This window comes from Heterodontus francisci, chromosome 12 (assembly GCF_036365525.1).
Source record: "Heterodontus francisci isolate sHetFra1 chromosome 12, sHetFra1.hap1, whole genome shotgun sequence".
Taxonomy (NCBI): Eukaryota; Metazoa; Chordata; class Chondrichthyes; order Heterodontiformes; family Heterodontidae; genus Heterodontus; species Heterodontus francisci.
This window is the reverse complement of record NC_090382.1, coordinates 73,498,943-73,517,773: the sequence shown is the minus strand read 5'-3', so window position 1 is coordinate 73,517,773 and position 18,831 is coordinate 73,498,943. Positions and strand designations below refer to the sequence as shown.

Genomic DNA, 18,831 nt, shown 5'->3' with positions numbered 1-18,831 from the left:
TTGCTGCACATCAAATGATATACACACCATTACATTTTCTACAATCAGTTGCAATCTGGTCTTGGAATCAGAATACACAAAGAAGGCAATTTAATTTCATACTTGAAAAAGTACAGAAATCATAATGAGATTTTAGCATGCTTTAGAGATGATGACAAGAGTCGAATGGTCTAATTTAGTTTGATATTACAAAAAAGATGCTATCTTTGATGTTGGACAGCCATGTTTTAACCATTCTGAAACTCAGGAAAAGAGGAAACAATACTCATTTGTATTTTTGTGACAGAGTCATCACAGCACAGAAGGAAGTCATTCGGCCCATCAGGTCCACGCTGTCTCTCTGTACAGCAATCAAGTCAGTCCCATTTCGCGGCTCTATCCCCATATCCCTGCAAGTTTATTTCCCTCAAGGGCCCATCCAATTTCATTTCGAAATCATTTATTGCCTCCTCTTCCACCACCCTTGTAGGCAGTAAGTTCCAAGTCATTACCACTTGCTGCATAAGAAAGTTCTTCCTCACACCCTCCCCCCTGCATCTCTTGCCCAAAACCATAAATCTGTGTTTCCTAGTCCTTGTACTAGGCTAATGGGATGGCTTTTCCTTGTCTACTTATCCAAATCTGTCATAATCTTGTTCACCTCTATCAAATCTCCCCTCAATCTCCTTTGCTCTAAAGAGAACAACCTCAGTTTCTCCAATCTAAGCTTGTAGCTAAAATCCTCTATCCCTGGAACCATTCTGGTAAATCTCCTCTGCACCCTCTCGAGGACCCCCACATCCTTCTTAAAGTGTGGTGACAAGAACTGGACGCAATACTCCAGTTGCAGCCTAACTAGAGCTTTATAAAAGTTCAATATAACCTCCATGCTTTTGTACTCAATACCTCTATATATGAAGCCAAAGATCTTTGCTAATTACTCTTTCAATATGTCTTGCCACCTTCAAAGATCTAAACACATGAACCCCCACAGGTCCCTCTGTCCCTGCAGACTGTTCAGAACTTTGCCATTAAGTCTATATTACCTCTCTTCTGCCACATGCACCTCATATTAGAGTCATAGAGAGATACAGCACTGAAACAGGCCCTTCGGCCCACTGAGTCTGTGCCGACCAACAACCACCCATTTATACTAATCCTACATTAATCCCATATTCCCTACCACATCCCCACCATTCTCCTACCACCTACCTACTCTAACTAGGGGCAATTTACAATGGCCAATTTGCCTATTAACCTGCAAGTCTTTGGCTGTGGGAGGAAACCGGAGCACCAGGCGGAAACCCACGCGGTCACAGGGAGAACTTGCAAACTCCGTACAGGCACTACCCAGAACCGAACCTGGGTCGCTGGAGCTGTAAGGCTGTGGTGCTAACCACTGCGCCACTGTGCATTAAATTCCATCTGCCACTTGTCTGACCATTCTTTAGGCTATCTATGTCCTGTTGCAGTCAATTGGTATCATTCTTACTGTCTGCCACACCTCCAAGTTTGGTATCATCAGCAAATTTTGAAAATTTTCTCTGTGTGTGTATATATATATATATATACACACACACAATATATATAAGCCCCGTGGTCCTAGGACTGACCCTTGGGGAACACCACTGTCTAAAATCTTCCAGTCAGAAAAACAACCGTTTACCATGACTCACTGTTTTCTGTCTTTAAACCATTTTTTTTTTTATCCAAGCTCACACTGACCCTCCTAATTGACCCTCAGTTTTGTTAACCAGACTTTTATCTGGCACTTTGTCAAATGCTTTCTTAAAATCCATATAGACCATCCATTGCATTCCCTTCATCAACCTTCTCTGTTACTTCATTAAAAAATTCAATTAGATTAGCTAAGCACACTCTGCCTTTTACAAATCCATGCTGGCGCCCCTTAATTAACTCAGACTTCTCCAAGTACCTGTTGATTTTTTCCCCTAATTCTTGTTTCTAAAACTTTAACCACCACTGATGTTAAACTGTAGTTTGTAGTTACCAGGAATGTCCTTACACCCTTTCTTGAATAAGGGTGTCCAACTTGTCATTTGCCAATCCTCTGGCACCTCCCCAGTATCTAGGGAAGATTATGGCAAGCCCTTCCGCTATCTTCACGCCCACTTCCTTGAGCAACCCAGATGTAAGCCATTCAGACCAGGTGACTTAACCACTCTGAGCATAGTCAGCCTTTCCAGTACATTCTGCCTATCAATTTTCATCCCATCCATTACAAGTACTAAATTGGTCCCTGGGATGAGAGAGTTGTCCTATGATGAGAGGCGGAGTAAATTGGGCCTATATTCTCAAGTTCAGAAGAATGAGGCATGATCTAATTGAGACATACAAGATTCTGAAAGGGTTCGATAGGGTAGAAGCTGAGAGGTTGTTCCCACTGGTCAGGGAATTTAGAACACGGGGACACAGTCTCAGGATAAGGGGCCAAACATTCAGGACTGAGATAAGAAGAAATTACTACACTCAAGGGGTTGTGAATCTTTGGAGTTCTCTACCTCAGAGGGTTGTGGATGCTCCATCACTGAATACATTTAAGGCTGGGATTGATAGGTTTTTGGTCTCACAGGGAATCAAAGGATATGGGGAGCAGGCAGGAAAGTGGAATTGAAGCAAAAGATCAGCCATGATTGTATTGAATGGCAGAGCAAGCTCGATGGGCCATATAGTCTACTTCTGCTCCTATTTCTTGTGTTCTCCCGATATTTTGTCAGCATCCTCTTCCCTAGTAGACACCGATACAAAGTGCTCATTAAGTATTCTAGTCTTGCCCTGCGCCTCTAAGCATATATCACCCTCTTTGGCCCGATTAGGACCTACCCCTCCTCTTACTAACCGCTTACTATTTACACGCTGGTAGAAGATTTTTGGGTTCACTTTTATATTAATGGCCATTCTATTCTCATATTCTCTCTTTGCCAGTATTACTTTCCTCTTCACTTCCCGCCTCAACTTATTGTACTTGGCCTGGTTCTTGCTTGAAGAGTTTGTTTCAACGAACGTCTCTTCATTTTCAATAATGCAATTTTTTACGGAGAAATTCAATAGACTATCATGACTTAATTACTAATATTCTAACTTTGTTTAGATCATCAGTAAGTCGACATTTGGAATATTATAAAAATGCAATAATCAATTGGAAATATTTCAGAGAAGAGTGAAAATGTGATTTCAGGACTTGAACATTAAGTTATGAAGAAATACTCAAATTAATTTGTTTTCAATGTAAAAAACAAAGATTGAGAGACATGATTAAAATTTTGTAAATGTTCACAGGAATGATAATGCAGCTAAAAGTAGATTCTAACATTGACTCTTGAGTATATAATTAAAAAACGTGACTATCAAATTGAGAGATTTCAAGCATAATTTCTAATTAAAAGGAATTTTCCATCGAGTAATGGTTATGTGGAATACTCTTAGCAAAAAGAGCTGAATGAATATCTGGTTATTAATGTGACTGAGGGTTAAAAAGATAGTTACAAATGGAGGTGGCTAAGTCTTATGTTGAACCTGAAGGCCCCCCCAGCTGTTGTAACTATGGAAAAGAAGGAAATTGGTGCATGATAAATTTTATATAATGATGTAAGGCTAGATCAGTATTCTAGAGTTCTCCTCAATTTATATTATGGGGCATGGGGAAACTGTGGAATTCAGGGGGCACCATTCCTGACATTGCTTGGGCCCTCTGCCATTTAGTCCGGGCAGTGAGTAGGGCCTTCCTGTCCCAGGCCAATTGAAACCCTTAAGTTGCCACTTGAGGGCTTCTTGCCGCCTCCGCCTCATTTGTATGGAAGGCATAGGGCCCCGCCACCGCGGGGAGACAGTGGCAGGTATAGCCTGGCGACGTCCTAGCGGGATTGGGGGGTCTCTCCTTTGAGGGCAATCCAGGGCCTCCTGAGGGCCCCCCTGGCAGTGATCACCACCCACCCCCCGGAAAGACCCCGGCCCACACTCATAGCCCTTAGAGTGGGAGAAAAGAGATAGAATCTTCCCTAGCTTTCAGAACTAGGAGCTATCGACAGTTAATAACTTTGGCTGTGGAGATTTTTTTTCTTTACACTTACTAGTGTCCACAAAATGGCTGCTTATACAAAAGGCCATACACAAATATGTGGTTTAATGAATATCAATAAGTAATGAGCAACAATGCCTGAATTTTAAAAAATGTGGAGGTAAACTGGAATTTCACTTGCATTTTTGAAACATTTGCCACTTTTTTAGCTGAATAAATTTGCATAGAAAGTAGCTAAAAATGATTATGCCAGTATTTATCATATCATTCCATAAAATCTGTTCCGACTGCATAAAATAAAATATTATTTTCTACATTATGAAATAGGAACCATGCATTTACTTACGTTGTAAAGGCTGGATTATACTTTGCTCCCAAATAGTAGGAATAAAGATTAAACATCCCAATCATGAACGCAACAAATACCATAATGAATATGACCATGAACTTGAAAATATCTTTCACCGTCCTTCCAAGGGAGATCTGCAGAGGACCAAAGCTTTCATTTGCTGGTAGAATGTAAGCAATTCGGGAGAAACTTAACACAACAGCGATTGCATAAAGTCCTTCTGATATGATTTGTGGATCAGATGGAAGCCACTTGTTCCTAGCTGGGAAAAAGTGAGGGAGAAAACATATATCTCCTGAAAAATACATCCCGGAGCTGATAAAGAAATAAATATGCAGTTCAGACATTGTTATGCCACTGTACACAATTCCTCCCATTTTCATAATCAATGTGGAAAAGATTAGTACCATGGCAAAACTGTATCTGAATCCATTTATTTTTCCACTTTTTTGCAGTTTAGTAAAGTTATATTGAATCAACATTAGCATCTGTATACTCAGGGTCATGAAAGAGATTTTATTAGTTCATGAAATAGCAGCCATGTGCTGGAAAATCAAAGTTCACTGATTTGGGAATAGTGCTTTTGTTTGTTGAGCTGTGGTGTGTACTCCTGTTACACTGTCTGAATTTGTGTTGTTGATCATAATTCAAAAACATGTGAAAAAAATGTTAGTGATAATGTTTTACGTAGTGTCACTTTGAGCAGTCATAATGGCTCAGTTGGTAAATTGCTGCCTTGTGTTGAAATGGGCCATCCCAGGGATACTCAAACTTTCGAAGAGCCTGTCCCCACATCTGTTGAAAACAATCAGGAAGTTGTTGCTTGACAATGAAAAAGAAGGAAATGTAATGGTTTAGTGAACCAGACTATCTGATCAAACAAGAATAGTGCTCTGGAAAACTGCATTCCCTTGTCTCACATATTGCACTGATTTTCGTCTCTCTGCTGTGCCATTTTTCACTAGGAATGGAGGTTAGTGAGACTTGGCCTATAATCTAAAAGACACAGTCGTACTGTTTTCTTTTTCTCTCCCTTTCTCATACATGGGGCTCTTTTTTCATTGGATCTTTGATCAAATTTCATTGTCTTTACATGGTCAGATAAGACAAACTTCATAGTTTATACACAGACTTAAAACTGCATTCAAAATGTAAATATACTTTATTGATCTCTGATGGCAATGGATAAGAATGAGGTCAGACTCTGATGTGATGTCCCACATGATCAAATAACATGAAGACATTAGCTTACCTGATATGCCATCAGGCTATTTCACCATGTGAGATATCACAACTGATCCTGATTTGCTCCATACCTGGGGCCTGAAAATCCAATTAACTTACTTTTAAAGTAGTTACTGTTCACAAGATACAAGGTAATTACAGATGAGGAAAACCACTCAGCCCAGGTTAGTTCATCCATTCAAAAACACCATACAGTCCCCCCCTTTCGCATATTCCAATTGTTTCTTTAAATGCATCCAACGTTTTCACCTCCACCATCCATTGGGAAGTCCATTCCAAATATTGATCACTCTGCATGAAGCACTCCCGAATATAAATCTTAAGTGTTAATTATATAATAATTGTAAGTAATTGTATGCAGGTGGTGGGCGATAACTGGGGATTCACTTATGCCCCTATAAATAGACACAGACTAAAACTGTCGTTGTTGAATTAGGAGGTGCTTGCTTGTAATGTGTAATACTAAATAAATGCTTGTAAAAGTGTGTAAAGATTGGCTTCAGTTCTATCCTTCACCAACTGGCTTTCTGGAACATACACTAAGGTTACCTTTTACTAGTTTGAAGCTGCGTTCTCTTGTCCTATTCCCACAATTTGATTGAGGGGAGATCTGATAGAAATGTACAAATTTTTGAGGGGCCTGGATAGAGTGGAGGTGAAGGGTCTAGTCACCTTAGCAGAGAAGTCAGTGACCAGGGGGCATAGATTTAAAGTGGTTGGTAGAAAAATTAGAGGGGAGATGAGGAAAAACTTCTTCACCCAGAGGGTGGTGATGGTCTGGAACTCACTGCCTGAAAGGGTAGCAGAGACCCTCAACTCATTCAAAAGCAGTCTAGATATGCACCTCAAGTGCCGTAATCTGCAGGGCTACGGACCAAATGCTGGAAGGTTGGATTAGAATAGGTGGATCATTTTTCGATTGACACAGACACGATGGGCCAAGTGGTCTCTTTCTGTGACTTAAACTTTCTATGATTCTAAGTAATATTCCTGATACACCATTTTCATACCATTTTATATACTGATATAAAATCAGCTCTCCAATGCCTCTTTTCTGGTTTAAAGAGCCTAAGTCTGGTAAATCTTTCCTCATGTTTCAGTGCTGTATCTCTAAATAAATAAATAAATAACGGTGATCTTGACATTTGGGATCATCTTTATGACTTGTTTGTGCATTGCCTCCAATATTTAAATGTCTCTTTTGTTTCTTGATGACAAGAACTAGACACAGTACTCAGGGTATAGTCTGACCATTGTTCCATATAGTTTGATCACAACTTCCCCTGACATATCTAAATGCTTTAGCTCTGTGGTCAACATTCTATTGACATGGTTGATTGCTACTTTGCGTTTGTTGGACAAGCATCAAGCCCCCTCCTTTGTCTTTTTCCATTTCATCCATTGCTATGTGAACTGCATCCATTGAATACACGTTGTTTATTTTTAACCTGCCGTTTAGTGGAATAGGTAAAAACAGTAGCCAATTTGTACGTACTAAACTTCAACAAACAACAAATCAATGACTGATCAAATAGAGTTAGCGGTTCAGGTCAATGACCATTTGCCATTTCTTATGATGAAAACAGAAATGTCGGGGGGAATTTTATGGAGGTGACGAAGGTCTCGGCTGCTAGCTGGACAGCAGGTGAGAGACCTGTGTTACCTCCTTTGGGGAAGGTCTGCTGTATGACAAGCCAATCAGGCACTTGACAGGCCACTGGTGGGCCCTTCCCAGGATCGGAACCCTGAGGGCGAGAAGTCTCACATGCCGAGAGCTGCTGGCCAATCAGGGGCCGGCAGCTCTTTTGCTCAGCAGCGCCACCGGGCCATTGCAGAGCCCGCCCCCGCCATGTGATTGGGGGCGCGGACCGCCCTGCGTATGGAAATGATCTGTCATACACTAGATCGCGGCGGTGCGGACCACCATTTTTTTGTCCGTCGCCACCCCCGGCATCAAGAGAATAAAATTCAGCCCAACGTCTCCATAGCACTGTTCAAAAGAGAACAGGGAGTTCTCCTGGTGTCCTGGCCAACATTTCTCCCTTAATCAATACCATCAAAAACACATTGTCTAAGCAGTCCACAAGAGCAAAGTACAGCAGCTGCAGGAAACCTGAAATAAAAATTGAAAATGCTGAAAATGCTCAGCAGGTCTGGCGGCATCTGTAGAGAGAGAAACAAATACACAGAAAATAAATGGTAGCCGCGTTTCTCCCCCACCACAAAACACTTAAATTGAATAGTTGACCTCCCCCGCCGACTTCACACACAACTGCACAAAGTGCAGAGGCCATCTCTTCCCCCAGCCCCCGCACACGAGAAATGCAGAGATCACCCCCCCCCCCCCCCATTCCACTACACTAAAAATCCTAAATTTACCCCCCTTCCCCATGTTGGTGGCACCAGCTTTCCCTGGACAGGAAAGTGAAGGCGCATGAGTGCCGCTGCTGCCAGAACGACGTGCACCACATGCCTAGGATCGCAGAATGACCCAGGCCAGAGGTAAGTGATGGCAGGAGCGGTTTCACGGGGTTGGGTTCGCAGGGGAGAGGGGTGTAGGGGGGGCCATCAACAAGGGCAGGGACGTGGCTCTCAGCGGGTCCCTCCCGTCCCGATGCCAGGTCCCTTGATCAGGCACTGAGTGCCTTTGAACGCGGGACACACCTCTGGGAGACCACAAGCAACCCCACATGGGTTTGCATGTCATGCTCCCCACGTGGTGACAGGCCCACACATCGCTGGGTTAATACCAGCGGCGGCAGGAAGAGGACCTTAATTGGGCATTAATTGCCCCTTAAGGGCCTCAATTGGAAGCGGGAAGGGAAGGCCGTTCACGGCCACAACATCCCATCTGATTAAACGTCCCCCCCCCACCCCCGCCTCCAGACCCGCCATGGGGGAAGAGCATGAAATACCGCCCATTAACTTTGTTTCTCTCTCTACAGATGCCGCCAGACCTGCTGAGTGCATTCAGCATTTTCTGTTTTTATTTCAGATTTCCTGCAGCTGCTGTACTTTGCTTTTGTGGACTGCTTAGACAATGTGTTTTTGATGGTATGATTGAGGGAAAAATGTTGGCCAGGACACCAGGAGAACTCCCTGTTCTCTTTTGACCAGTGCTATGGAGACGTAGGGCTGAATTTTATTCTCCTGCTGCCGGGAGCGGCGGCGGGTGAAAAAATGGCAGCCTACATATGTGGGCCGTGCGCCGCCATGTCGCCGCGATCTAGTGCATGGCGGCTCATTTCCATGCCCAGGACAGTCCGCCCACCCCCCCCTCCTCCCCACTCCTCCCCAACCAAGTGGCGCGAGCAGGTTCTGCAACGCCAGCAATGGCGTCAGCTGCCTCTGTGCCCTTTTTAAAGGGCTGTCAGACCTGCACAGAGTACAAAATTCAACCCCAGAATCACCCCCCTCCACTACAACTGTACACTGTGACCCCCACCCCCAATACACAGGAAATAAATGGTAGCCACGTTCCCCACCCCCAAAACATTTAAATTGAATAGTTTTCCTCTCACCCTCATCCAACTGCACAATGTGCAGAGGTCACCCCTTCCCCCCCACCACCACACTAGAAATGCAGACTTGACTCCCCTCCCCTCCCTCAGCACTACACTAAAAATCCTGTGGTCCCCCCTTCCCCACCTCGGTGGCACCAGCTTTCCCTGGACGGGAAAGTGAAGGCATGTGAGTCCTGGCTGTCGCACCGAAGATTGCGGACAGCCAGTAGGATCGCGGGAATGCTATGTTAATGTATTCATGCCGTTTATTTCAGTATTTAAAGTTGGGTCCCATCGCCGAGCCATTGGGGGGGGGGGGGCCACCATGGAGCCTCGCCGCCGCCGAGAAGATTGGGCCTGGCATTCCCGGCATCGGGCTCCGTGGTGGGCTGCTGTCGCTGTGATCTTCCGGCCATCCCCGCCACGGAGCCCAAAATCAGGAGCTCAACAAAATTCAGCCCTTATTTTACTGCCTCATTACAAGGATAGATTTTACCACAAGGTGGCAACCTCTAAGCATAAATGGTCTGTGGATAGTTTGAATTAGATGACAGTTGGTATACAAATGATACTGAGCTGTTTAATATAAAATGAATGAAAATTGAATCAAAGAAAACATTTACTTTATATGATTTTCAGTTTGCAGAAGAATCAAAAAATTTGAAGTGGAATATTTTATCACACCCTATGCCAATGAAGTGTAGCAAATGAAATAAGCCAGCAATTCAACTTACCATAAGTGAAGTATGCAACCTCTGGAGGCAGTGATGCCTTGGAGAGGTCACTAGCTTTTACATAGATATCTACATACAGTTGTGCTTCAGAAGCCTTTAGAAAGGCCATAAACCTTGCAGTGAATGAGGCAACAAAGATAGATAACATCCCAAAATCTAGCATGTTCCACAAATGCATGACGTATTCTTTGGGTCCTTCTGCCCACAATTCTTTGCATTCTGTCCATATCATACCTGAAAACAAGAAATTTATTTTTATTAGGAGAGGTCTGACCTGACCTTTTAGTTGAGTAACTAAATTCAAATTAACAATCGAAATACTTTTATTGTACTTGCATTAAATGGAAAAGTGTATATTTTGTTTCCTAATTGATTGGGTAGAAATTGGACCTTGCACCCATTTTATGGGCATAACATGGGCACAGTGAGATCTAATTTTGAGGACCGAGATCTTGCACCTCAAGAACACATGAAAAAGGACAAGCCAAAATTGGGTCAGGCTTTTTTCAGACCCCCCTGGCAGCTGCTTAACATGGTTGTTGGTCCATTACATGCATAAATCAGGAACCTAACACCTGTTTTAAGCTCTGTCACAGCAAGTGGGTGTTTTCTTCAGCAGATCCTGCAGCTTAAGCAGCAACTGCCAGCGTTAGGCAAGTTTTAGATGAAAGGAAAACGTTCCTATAGAGCTAGAAAGAGCAAGAGTGCTCTCCCAACTGCATAGCCATCATGACTGCCACCCCACCCAGGCTGCTAACTGCTCCAACCCTCCTTCTGGGACTTACCTTTGGGCTGCTGGTGAGGCAAGTGGGCTGATATTGATTGTCTTCAATGTGTGAGCTGCCTGTGGAGGCACGATAAGTGCTAACAGCTCATGCACAAAACGTTAATGAGGCATGAGACTTAAGGCTGCATTGTAATCTGATGACGGGGGTCCTGGCGGCAGATCGGAAGGCAGACCACTGAAGCCATTCCACAGTGGGCAGGCAATTAACTGCCCGCCATCAGGGATATCGTCCATTTAAGGAATGAGCTCCCACCTCCACAGCTGTAGGCGAATCGGAAGATCGGCAGCTCTGGAGTACTGGCAGTGCCACTGGGAGCAGTGGCGACTGCCAGTACTGCAGGCGGCTCTGCAACCTTGATGACATCCAGGACCTTGGGAAAGGTGAGTAGGGTCAGGGTTGCCTGGGCCATTCATGCAGGCTCCAGCAAAGGGGTGGTGGGGAGGGTGTTGAGAGGGTTGGGGGGGGGGGGTGGTGGCTTCCCAGAGGAGTGGCGATTGCTGCTGGGGGGCCTTCTGGAGGCCCTAAATTTCCGCCAAAGGAGGGACCCACCCCCCGACCTTGCTAGAAGGCTGCCAGGCTTTACCTGGTGGTGTCACCCTGCAGTGGTGGACCCCTCTGCCTTCTTCAAAATTGTGGTAGTGGGAAGAGGCCCTTAAGTGGTCATTAATTGGGCCTCAATTGACCTGGGGCGAGAAGGGCGAGAAGGGCGTCTATGGCCTTCCCTGCCCTGGACAAAATGGCAGAGGCCTGGGCAATGTCAGGAGTGGCATATTTTCGCCCCACCCTGTCTCTGTGTAACGGATTGCTCGGGTCTGCAAATGAAACCCAACCCGAGCCTGACAGAACCACATCCGACCCGGCCCGAGTCCTTTCATATTTTCCTGCGCCCGACCCGACCTGACCACCGGAATGTTCAGTTAACCTAGCTTCCGTTTTTCACTTTTTAAGCTTGTGCAGATAAGCAACAAATAACTGTAACTGGACTTGAAAGGTTGTTTAAAAAGTACATTAAGATGGGAGCCACGTACCGGAGGTGATGATAGAGTGCGTGCGACCCGACCACCAGACCCGGAAGAGCGACCCAACTCGAACCCGACACATGTTGTCGGGTCCCGTCGGGTTTGGGTTGGGCTGCCATGCTCTACCTCTTGTGCCCACCTCCAAGAGCACAATAAAATTCTGCTCCTCGAGCTGAACTTTTAGGCCCTGATGGGAGCAGGCATGGAGGCGGGTGGGCGCAGAATTTTGTGCCATTGGCCTGTGTGCCAGTTGCCTGGCTCCATCCCGCACGTGGGCTATTGTCCCAGAGGTGGGATTGGGGGGGTGAAGCAGGGCTACCCGCCCGCAAGTGGCAGGTAGCCCACTGACTTCATTAAAGCCCTATTATCTGAGGATGTCTGGGATTTTCCAGTCAACCCCCAGGTCCCCAGAAGTGGCAGGGAGTGGGGCTGCTGCCTGGAGGTGGTCTCCCAGTGGCAGACCTGGGGCCAATGTTCCAGGCAGGCTTAGAGGTCCTCCCTGCCTGCCTGGCTTCAGTTGATGCCAAAGGCGCACAATGGTGGCCCAGCTGCTTGATTTATTTTTTATTTTATATTTAATAAAGTTGGATAGAAGATGCCTTCTTGGGGTGCCCTCTCCCTCACTTACCTGCCATGGCATCCTGCTGCTGCTTCCGAGCTGGAGGGTTTCCTATTGGCCCTCCAGCTTCGAGAGCCTGCCCAGTGTCCTTAATTGGACAGCAAGCATTGATTGGCCAATTTGGGGGAAATCACAGGCGAATGACTGTTCCCCACAAAACTGGCTGAAATTTGTTCAGCTCCCCAATTTGGGCTCCATGGTGGGGGAGTGTGGGAGAGCTAGAAGATTGGAATGGCAGTGGCCCGCTATGGAGCCTGACACCGGGATTGCCAGGCCCAACGTTCCCGGCGGCGGCAACGCTCCGTGGCAGCCCCTCCACCACTCGGAGATGGGACCTGACTTTAAATATTTAAATAAACATTATGAGAAAAAACAGGGAATTACAGACCAGTTAGTCTTACATCAGTAGTGGGGAAAATGCTAGAGTCTATTATAAAGGATGTGATAGCAGAACACCTGGAAAGCATAAATGAGATTGGACAAAGTCAGCATGGGTTTACGAAAGGGAAATCATGCTTAACAAATCTACTGGAGTTTATTGAGGATGCAGCTAGTAGAATAGACAAGGGAGAACCAGTGGATGTGGTGTATTTGGATTTTCAGACGGCTTTTGATAAGGTCCCACATAAGAGGTTAGTGTGCAAAATTAAAGCACATGGGATTGGGGGTAATTTACTGGCATGGACTGAGAATTGGTTGACAGACAGGAAACAGAGAGGAGGAATAAACGGGTCTTTTTCCGGGTGGCAGGCAGTGACTTCTGGAGTACCGCAGGGATCAGTGCTTGAGCCCCAGCTATTCACAATGTATATTAATGACTTGGGTGAGGCAACTAAATGTAACATTTCCAAGTTTGCAGACAACACAAAGCTGGGGTGGGGGGGGTGCGGAAGTGAGCTGTAAGGAGGATGCAAAGAGGCTGCAATGTGATTGGACAAGTTGGGAGAGTGGCATGGCAGATGCAGTAGAACATGGATAAATGTGAGGTTATCCACTTTGGTTGTAAAAACAGAAACGCAGATTATTATCTGATTGGTGATAGATTGGGAAAGGGGGAGGTGCAACAAGATCTGGGTGTCCTTGTACACCAGTCGCTGAAAGCAAGCATTCAGGTGCAGAAAGCATTAGGAAGATGAATGGTTTGTTGGCCTTCATTACAAGAGGATTTGACTACAGGAGCAAGGATGTCTTACTGCAGTTATACAGGGCCTTGGTGAGACCACATCTGGAGTATTGTGTGCAGTTTTGGTCTCCTTATCTGAGGAAGGATGTTCTTGCCATAGAGGGAGTGCAAAGAAGATTTACTAGTCTGATTTCTGGGATGGCAGGATTGATGTATGAGGAGAGATTGGGTCGATTAGGCCTATGTTCACTAGAGTTTAGAAGACTGAGAGGGGAATCTCATAGAAACCTATTAAATTCTAACAGTACTAGACAGGCTAGATGCAGGGAGGATGTTCCCTATGGCTGGGGAGTCCAGAACCAGGGGGTCACAGTCTCAGGATACAGGGTATACCATTTAGAACCGAGATGAGGAGAAATTTCTTCACTCAGAGGGTGGTGAACCTGTGGAATTCTCTACCGCAGAAGGCAGTGGAGGCCAAGTCATTAAATATATTCAAGAAGGAGATAGATATATTTCTTAACGCCAAAGGGATCAAGGGATATGGGGAGAAAGCAAGAACAGGGTACTGAATTAGCCAGGATCTTTTTTGAATGGCGGAGCAGGCCCGAAGGGCCGAATGGCCTACTCCTGCTCCTATTTTCTATGTTTCTATTTAAATACAACTCCCACGATCTTACTGTGGGATACGGAGCTTCCGTGCGATGGGCGGCACTCACGCGTTTTCACTTTCCTGTCCAGAGAAAGCTGGCGCCACTAAGGTGGGGAAGTGGGGAACTTAGGATTTTTACTGTAGTGGTGAAGGTCAGGGTCAACTCTGCATTTGTAGTGTGGGGGGGTTGCGGAGGGAAGGGGTGACCTCTGTACTTTGTGCAGTTTGGGGAGAAGGGGTCAACCCCCAAGGTAAATGTAAAACTTTCCTTTGTGGAGGTAGGAGGAGCAGAAGTGATCCTTTGAGCCCCACAGGGAAAGTTGCAACCTCTCTTGTCCTTACTCCTCCATTTGATCTTGTGAAATTCCACTGACCACCACCGCCCCCATCCCCCACCCCCCACATCCCACCCACAACATACCTGCTTCCTGGCAAGCTCTCTGCTGCCTCTGGCCACCTGAATTCCACTTGCACTTCATCCTGCTGGTCTTTCTCCCTGTTTCATGTGGGTAGCTAATCAGTGGCATGCAGATTGAAGGCTTAGGAGGTAAAATACCCTGGCCCTTAATCGAGCCCTGCGAGTGCATTTTGCATCAATCCCAAACCTGCTGGGAGTTAAAATTGCCGCTTACGTGGCTTTAAAACCTGTGTGGTTTTCATTTACTGAGTTAGTAGTACGTGGTTTAGAACTGGTGGTAATCCTGCTGGATTTGTAAATAGCACTCATTGGTTAACACCATTGTGCAATATTCACATAGGCGGTTGGTGGGTGTAGGAAGCACATTAGTGGTGGGAGTGGAAAATTGTGTGCAAGTGAGATTTAACGCTATGAGGATAAAGATAAAATGTTGCCAGGGCTGGAAAGTTGCAGCAATGAGGAAAGATTGGATAGGCTAGGGTTGTTTCCCTTAGAACAGAGGAGGCTGACGAGTGACTTAATTGAGGTGTACAAAATTATGAGGGGCCTAGATAGAGTAGACAGGAAGGACCTGTTTCCCTAGCGGAGAGGTCAGTTACCAAGGGGCACAGATTTAAGGTGATTGGTAGAAGGATTAGAAATGACATGAGAAAATACCTTTTCATCCAGAGGGTGGTGGGTGTCTGGAATTCGCTGCCTGGATCGGTGGTGGAGGCAGAAACCTTCAACTCATTTACAAGATACCTGGACCTGCACATAATGCTGCAACCTGCAAGGTTACGGACCAGGTGCTGGAAGGTGAGATTAGAATGGGCGGCTAGTTTTTTTCAGCCACACAGACACGATGGGCTGAATGGCCTCTTTCTGTGCCATAACCTTTCTATTGTTCTGTGGTTCTAAAGTGTCACAATAGAATGACAAAAACTTCTGGAATCTTTCAGAAAGACTCAAAAAACTTTGCTGAGGCTGAAGAATGGGGAACTAAGAAGTCATGGACAGAAATGAAGAGAAAGGTAACCCAAGGTGTCTTTTGGAAAATGGTGGAGCAGCCCAACATATGATGCTTACTTGATGGCTACTGAAATGGAGGTAGAGCTACTGGAGGTAGAGCAGTAGTAATGAACCTTGCTATTTGTACCATTTCACAGCATCATTCCCCTAAGGAAGTGGAAGCAGGCTTATATGGCTACAACTAACTGGTAGGCCTAGAAATTTGCTCACATTTCTATCACCTACAGCCTCATTATCTTAAAACTTCCCTCCCTATATCCCTTTGCTTTTGTATAATCACATGCACCACACTAGTTCACCTCCTTCTCCTCCTATTCATACACACAGCACTTCCTACAGTCAACAATATTGCAACCCTCACTTCTCCACACCTCACAACTTAAACACTTTGTCACCCAGTAGCCAGCCTGTGACCTGATGGTCTGGTTGCAATGAAGATGGCACAGAAGACTGGCACAGGATAAATAAATCATGACTGTTGCCAGGAAACTGGGCATGATGCATCGAAAACAAGCTGGAAGTCAAGGGAGCAGATTTCCTTTCTATTCAGGAAGGTGCCAGGCTGGTGATAGGGAACACGCAAGGCAATGTAAATGCAGTCTATGACACCTTGCATCCTGGGGAAGACATCAGTGCAGGCAAAGCTTCGTGCTTTCTTTTCCTGCTTTGCTTTATCAATAGGGAAAGAGGAGAGTTCCTTGTGTGAGTAGCCTTGGTGGCCTCTCTTATACAATGGTGAACAGCAAACTATGCTGATGATGTCATCTGCTGCAACCTGGAATGACCCTGTGGCATAAATGTTAAGGGCTATGGTGACCTTGACATGCTGTGCATGTCCTGGTTTGAAGCTCAGGTTGTGACTGCAGCTGGTGATATAGTTCAGTGATAGCCTCCATTGTGAACCGAAGGTGCTGGCACATTGCTGCTCAGTGAAATTAAAATAGAAACGCTGTCTGAAGACGCGCTGTGGGTATGGCATCTTGCATAGTGCCCTCCTTCCTCTCCTCCAACCGGTATAACAGGAGCATCGTGATCGAATTTCTAAGCTGTACTGTCACTACCTGTACCCTGGTGTTTTTACAGTAGATGCTATATTTCTCTATTTGGCTCTTACACAGGTAAGTGTCATAGTGCCTGCAAATACGATTGCCTTCTCCCACCAAGATACGACCAATCACCCCGACACACCTTCTTTCATGAAACAAAAACAAAAAGTGCTGGAAATACTCAGCAGGTCTGGCAGCATGTTTTTGTTTCAGATTTCCAACACCTTCTTTCATGTTGTATCAAGCAAAGCATAACATCTGTGACTTGGGTACTTCTGAAAAATCATATAGCATAACAGTTAGTCAGATTTCAACACACATCAAACCACCATCAAACCTGCTGTGAGAACTTAGTTGATGGAGCCTCTGTATGCACTAAACATCTATCAGAATGAACACCTCTGTCTGGATATGTATATACCAATGAATGAGCCCAGGCTACATCGTGCAGCCTGGCATCAACCTATTGGTCCTTCTCTTCCTCCAAACATGTCAAAGAAGGAGATTCCCATTGATGTCAGTAATGTGCTGAGTGAACATGCAAAAAATTTGCACCAATTGGCACAAAGACTCATGAAAACCTAAATGCCAGCAGAAAAAAAAACAAAATGAAAAATGATACAGAGGTGAAGGGAAGAATGTGTTGAAATTTCTTCAATATACCTGGGTGAATACACACAACTTGACTGGCCAAGAGTGTGTGGGAAAATGGTGCACTGACAAGGAACACAAAAGTTCGAGTGTATCAAGCCCGTGTCCTCAGTACCTTGCTCTACGGCAGCGAGGCCTGGACAACGTATGTCAGCCAAGAGTGGCGTCTCAATTCATTCCATCCTCGCTGCCTCCGGAGAATCCTTGGCATCAGGTGGCGGGACCATATCTCCAAAGCAGAAGTCCTCGTGGCGGACAACATCCCCAGCATATACACCCTACTGAGCCAGCGACGCTTGAGATGGCTTGGCCATGTGAGCCGCATGGAAGATGGCAGGATCCTCAAGGACACATTATACAGTGAGCTCGTCACTGGTATCAGACTCACCGGCCATCCATGTCTCCGCTTTAAAGACGTCTGCAAACGCGACATGAAGTCCTGTGACATTGATCACAAGTCGTGGGAGTCAGTTGCCAGTGATTGCCAGAGCTGGCGAACAGCCATAAAGGCAGGACTAAAGAGTGGCGAGTCGAAGAGACTTAGCAGTTGGCAGGAAAAAAGACAGAAGTGCAAGGGGAGAGCCATCTGTGTAACAGCCCCAACAACCAATTTTATCTGCAGCACCTGTGGAAGAGTCTGTCACTCTAGAATTGGCCTTTATAGCCACTCCAGGTGCTGCTTCACAAATCACTGACCACCTCCAGGCACTTACCCATTGTCTCTGAAGACAAGGAGGCCAAAGAAGAAGAAGAAGAAGAAGAAGAAGAAGACCAACAATAGTTCAATGGCCGACATCTAAGGGATTTTTTTTGAGTTTGGGCTATTGGCAGGGAACCTCATCCCCTGTCTTGGGAAGTCATAAATTTGGGTGCTAGCTTCCTTAGATTATCTGTCCATTTCAATTAACATTATATAGCTGCTTTTGTATATTGCCAATACTTGTTATGTGTTAGAAAAGATAACTATATCTGTTAGCATCATGCTGAATGGACAATCCATATGAACTTTCCAATCCTACCTGCACAATGGATTAAAGGAACATTAATATTTGATTACAATAGGCCTGAGGTGCACTTGGTACAATCTGGTGACCCTACTGTTGAAAAATAATTTAAACCGTTCAACTTCTTGCTGATGAAGTTTATAACGTCAATAGTAACACCAAAGATTATGAAGACTAAAGAGGGGCAGGCAATTCTCCTGTTATTAAAAAGATCAGTTTTAGAGTTTAATCAATGCAATTTGGCACTGGAATAATAGAAGATAGCAACGGACAGGGGGATAAACTACCAACTTTGACCATCTGTTATAAAGCATTGTGTTCACAGGGCAGACTGTAATTCAATCAAGGAACCTAAATGATACCAGAAACCATTAGTGTAAAGCCTGAGCAGTCTACCATGAACGTCACTTAAGTAGCAAAACCAAATTACAGCTCTTAACTTGCATCCAGATATTTGTCAATTTATATAATTCAACAAAATACATTTAGCATGACCTCAATTTTGTTGCCATTTTGCACTGGCTGCCCTGAGTGGTTGGTTATGAAACTTAGCCAACATGACACAAGATCTGAAGGCATGCAACAGCATGTGACAAGTCAGCAAGATTTTACTGGGTAATATAGTATTCTTATATTTTTACTTATTATTTT

At 45.0% G+C, this 18,831-nt stretch overlaps 1 protein-coding gene across 2 annotated transcripts in view; it reads right to left on the bottom strand.

Moving 5' to 3' along the window:
• Nucleotides 1–18,831, bottom strand: part of LOC137375625 (short transient receptor potential channel 7) — a 175,660-nt gene that overhangs the window by 19,926 nt on the left and 136,903 nt on the right. For both annotated transcript variants that reach the window (XM_068043009.1, XM_068043008.1), the window contains exons 5-6: nucleotides 9,850–10,083; nucleotides 4,365–4,629 (exon numbers count right to left, since the gene is read on the bottom strand). In XM_068043009.1, the coding sequence (XP_067899110.1) occupies nucleotides 4,365–4,629; nucleotides 9,850–10,083 (499 nt within the window). The remainder of the gene's footprint in view (nucleotides 1–4,364; nucleotides 4,630–9,849; nucleotides 10,084–18,831) is intronic.